We start from the raw sequence: 4,024 nt of genomic DNA on the forward strand, positions 1-4,024 counted from the left end.
GGTTTGACTTTTAGCCAAACCCAGATATATCCGTTTTTATTTTTTTGACTCTTTATATTTTTTTTATTTTCTCTTATTTTGTTTTCATATGATAAAAAAAGAAATTAATGAGATTTTTTTATATTATATAAAAGTTGGGTGATGATAATTTTTTTTCATTTGAAGTTGGGTTGATTGAATTTATTTTCTTTTAACATTGAGTCTTATTGCCCAACAAAACTCAATAGCATTCCGCTAAATCCTAAACTCTTAATATATTCTTTCTCAATAGCATTCCGCTAAATCCTAAACTTTTAATATATTCTTTTTACATTTAAAAAGAAAATATTATTGACTTTCTACGAAATACAAGTATTATTAATCTTCTACAAATACAAGCTAATGCATACACTTAATCATTATCCTTTAACAAAAGGTGATTTTGATCATTTCTTTATGTACCCCTTTCTTATTTTCCTTTTTACTTACTCAAAAAAAAAATATATATATATGTTTTTCTTTTTTTTTTGGGTGGATATAAAGCCCTTTCATTTTATATAGTTTGGAATTGTGTGGCTTGAAAAGGATAATAATGCTTGATTGGTATCTCTAAACACTGGGTTTTTTTTTCACTTTTGTCTTGTTTTGTTTTTTTTCCCTTCAAGATTCTTTTTTTTTTAACTAAAATGGTTCAATCTTGAGAGTTTTTTTAGTTGAATTACAGATAATGAAGGTTTCTCATTTAGATTTTTGTACATGTACATAAATATTGTATTGCAAAGTAGTGTAATTACATGTTCAACCACAGCCATTGATCCCACATCAAGAGTCACTCACATAAAGCATGTTATACCACAATCAAATCAAATCAAATCAAATGAGATGACGCTTTAGATGGTGATCACTCCTGTCATGCACTGGAATGTAAATGCAAACGAACAAAGAAGAGAAAACACCCCTTTAGATAATTCCAATCACCATTGTATATATACCATGTACCTATCGTTCTGAGAAAAACAAATACAGGTGTAAATCACAACCTTGGACCCCCACAATTCACCCTCCAAAGCCTCCTGTATCGTATGATTAATGATGCAGGTAAAGCACACACTAGTACGAAGCTTCCTCAAATGTACGGCACGGTGTGATTAATTGCTCAACGACCAGACAAATCGCCCCAAACTAATTAAAAAGAGAAAAAAACATCCTTTCCTTTTTCTCCTTACTCTCTCCTTTTCTAACACAACTTTTACCTAAGTACCAAAATTGTCTCTCTCAACGGTAAAAAGACAATTAATCACACCGTGCCACGTGGCAGAAGGGCCAGTTGGCATAATAGCACTAGTGTGATTGATGGTGATTTTGATGACCTGACAGGCCTCTATCGAGTGGCGCCAACAGCCATGGCCGGGACAGAGATTGGCTCCATCTTGATTGATTCTGATGGTATAATGGGAGATACATAATTTTTGTCACAAAGAAACTGGTTCACAATCATGGTGCTTGGCCCTGCCACAAGTTTGTCCCAAAGATTGTCAACCTCCTTTCCACTTGTTAGGAAAACTGGGGTGGCATCGATTCGGTGCATGTTCCAATTCCATATGCTATGAAGCCGATGGATTTTTTGTAATTGTCGAGAAGCTAGCATACAAGTATTTTCTTTAATTTTATCAATGGCCTCATCAAGAAGCTTTCTACGAGTTTTAGCATCCACAATCGCCTCATTTCGTAAGAAATGATCCAATTCAGGAACCCCAATTGCCCGTTTGATTCCTTGTGAATAATCATCAAATTTGTTAGGATCAAACATATCTCTTACCTCATCAATCAAGCCTGCTTCTACCATTCGATCGACCCGCTCTGATACGAATGAATAAAGTATTGGGAGTGACACGTCCACCCAAAGAAAGCAGCATTCATACCTTACTCGAAATTCGGGATCATCATTTGCTAAAGCCTCGATGTAGGAATTTGATCCACCGGCGATGATCGGTAGCCGATCACGTGTCACGATTGATTCGACTACAAATGATGCGTGGTGCCTGAAGTCATCGGAAGTGAAATTTGCTTTAGGGTCTGCTATGCCAAGTAAATGATGAGGCACGCCGCGACACTCCTTTTCAGTAACCTTGTTTGTGACTATATCGAGGCCTTTATAAACTTGCATTTTGTCACAATTGACAACCTCGGCTGGGAAACGGGTTGCCAGGTCAATAGCCAGCCTTGATTTGCCTGTGCCAGTCGGTCCAACAACGAACACAACCTTATCTTTTCGACGAAAGAAAGGTTTCATGTTTAGCCCTCCTTGGAAATTCACACGAGGCTGTACTTGTTTGTAGGCGGTCAAAGAAAGCCTCATGGTCATTGTTGAATTTGCTGAGACGTTTTAGTAGAGAAAATTAAGAAGGAAAAAAAATCCAATACCCCTCTCTATATTTTTACCTGTCAAGATGTGTTGAAATTTTAAGTTAAATCAATTTCAAGTTGGGGGGTGGGGTGGGGTTGTAGCAGCTCCCCTCCCCAAAACAAAGTGAACAGAAACCCTGTATATGCACTCAATTCAATTAGCACACGCCGTACAAAAAATGAATTACCCTAAAAATATTTAATTTCACGGACCACCATACCTTTATATCATCAAGTATGGGGCAAGTCGTGGAGGAGAATGGGCAGTCCAACCTCTAGCAGGGAGGAGGAGGAGGGAGGAGCAGAGTAGAGAGAGAGGGGGGGGGGGTGTGAAAAAAAGGTGAGGAAGGAATTGGTGTTAGTAATGGGAGCGCGCGCGCGCGCGTGTATATGATGGGTGGAGAAATGTCTGAGCAAAGCTATAGCTATTAGGAGTAGGCTGGCTGTGCTGAGCACCACAGAAGCTCTGCAAGTGTTTATCTACTATATATATATATTTATATATTTACACACTCACACACACAGAGAATGAAAATGAAGCATGATAAGAGGCACTCTAAAAAGATTTTATGAATTTGTGAAAGAGATTATGACATGACTTGGATCAGTTAATTAGCCTGCTTAAGCGTGAGATGTGCGCGGGTATTTATACTATGATCACTATGCTGCCTTTGGATACACTGACAGTTGGTTTCACAGGCTTTCCATAAATTTAGTCCTTAGACACGCGTTCTCCTATTGTTAGAGACTTGGTGGTGGAATATATATTGCTATTTCAGACTCACATACTTACAAGAAAGCAGGGCAACATTCATATAAGTTTCATAGAATTTTTAAAAAACAATAGTAATCTTTTCATAAATAAGATCAATGAAAAATAAATATTTCATTTTACTATTTAATCAAGCTTGATAAGTTCTGTATGTAAACGAATCCGTTAACGATTGGTTGTTGTTTTCTTTGATAATTAATTGATCTTAGCCTTTCGGCTTTTAATGCAGCAATTAAAATAACTGTTCATTGATCTGATAAATAATAATAGCTGTCCAACGAGGCCAACTTCAAGGGCAGGTCAAACTCGTCAAACGGGTCATGCTGACTTGAACTCTGGCTCCAAATTAAAAATACAGAGTTGTTTGGGGACCGCAATTGAATAAAAAATATTTTAACTCTTCGGTTAGTTATATATGGCAAGACATATCCTTCTCCAGCTCTCTGCGACTGATTAAGTCATCGAAATGCAAATATTTCACTAAAAAACATCATGGGATTCTATATTCATTACTAGTTTTTGCGTATGTAGTCAACTCAAAGTAGGGGGCATAGTGACTCATAATTAATAAAAGAGGATTCCCCTTGATCTCCTTTTGTTTGTTTAATTACTATTTGTTTCTCAAATTTAGGTTAATGTTATGTTCCGATCTTCATAAAGAATTAGCACCTACATTATTAACAAACAATATGGGATGGAGAAGTTGTTTTCAACGAATTAAAGCAGCGGGCAAAAAGAATTTCCCTTTTAGAGGTTTCGATGCCTAAAAAAATTATTTGTATATGTGTTGATATGACATGCTAACAAGTAACAATAGCGTTTCATGAGCATAATTTAAGCCTTTTATATGCATGCGTGCGTGCGTGC

The 4,024-nt window shown here is 36.7% G+C and overlaps 1 protein-coding gene across 2 annotated transcripts; it reads right to left on the reverse strand.

The window, feature by feature from the left end:
* Positions 1-938: 938 nt before the first annotated feature.
* LOC105114734 (adenylate isopentenyltransferase 5, chloroplastic-like) lies at positions 939-2,989 on the reverse strand. 2 transcript variants are annotated; one of them, XM_011011387.1, is made up of 3 exons: positions 2,899-2,989; positions 2,607-2,868; positions 939-2,421 (listed from the first exon to the last, which is right to left on the reverse strand). In XM_011011387.1, exon 3 carries the CDS (start codon positions 2,342-2,344, stop codon positions 1,361-1,363), a length of 984 nt encoding a protein of 327 aa, XP_011009689.1. In that variant the 5' UTR covers positions 2,345-2,421; positions 2,607-2,868; positions 2,899-2,989; the 3' UTR covers positions 939-1,360. The 2 variants fall into 2 exon arrangements, with proteins under 2 accessions (XP_011009689.1, XP_011009688.1); XM_011011386.1 differs by having other exon boundaries at positions 2,574-2,868.
* Between the last annotated feature and the right edge of the window lie 1,035 nt (positions 2,990-4,024).

Source organism: Populus euphratica, unplaced genomic scaffold, assembly GCF_000495115.2.
Source record: "Populus euphratica unplaced genomic scaffold, PopEup_1.0 scaffold569.1, whole genome shotgun sequence".
Lineage (NCBI taxonomy): Eukaryota > Viridiplantae > Streptophyta > Magnoliopsida > Malpighiales > Salicaceae > Populus > Populus euphratica.

What these genes read in the sequence shown, in the direction of transcription:
- LOC105114734 (XM_011011387.1), bottom strand. Translation starts at nt 2,344, where the DNA reads ATGACCATGAGGCTTTCTTTGACCGCCTACAAACAAGTACAGCCTCGT.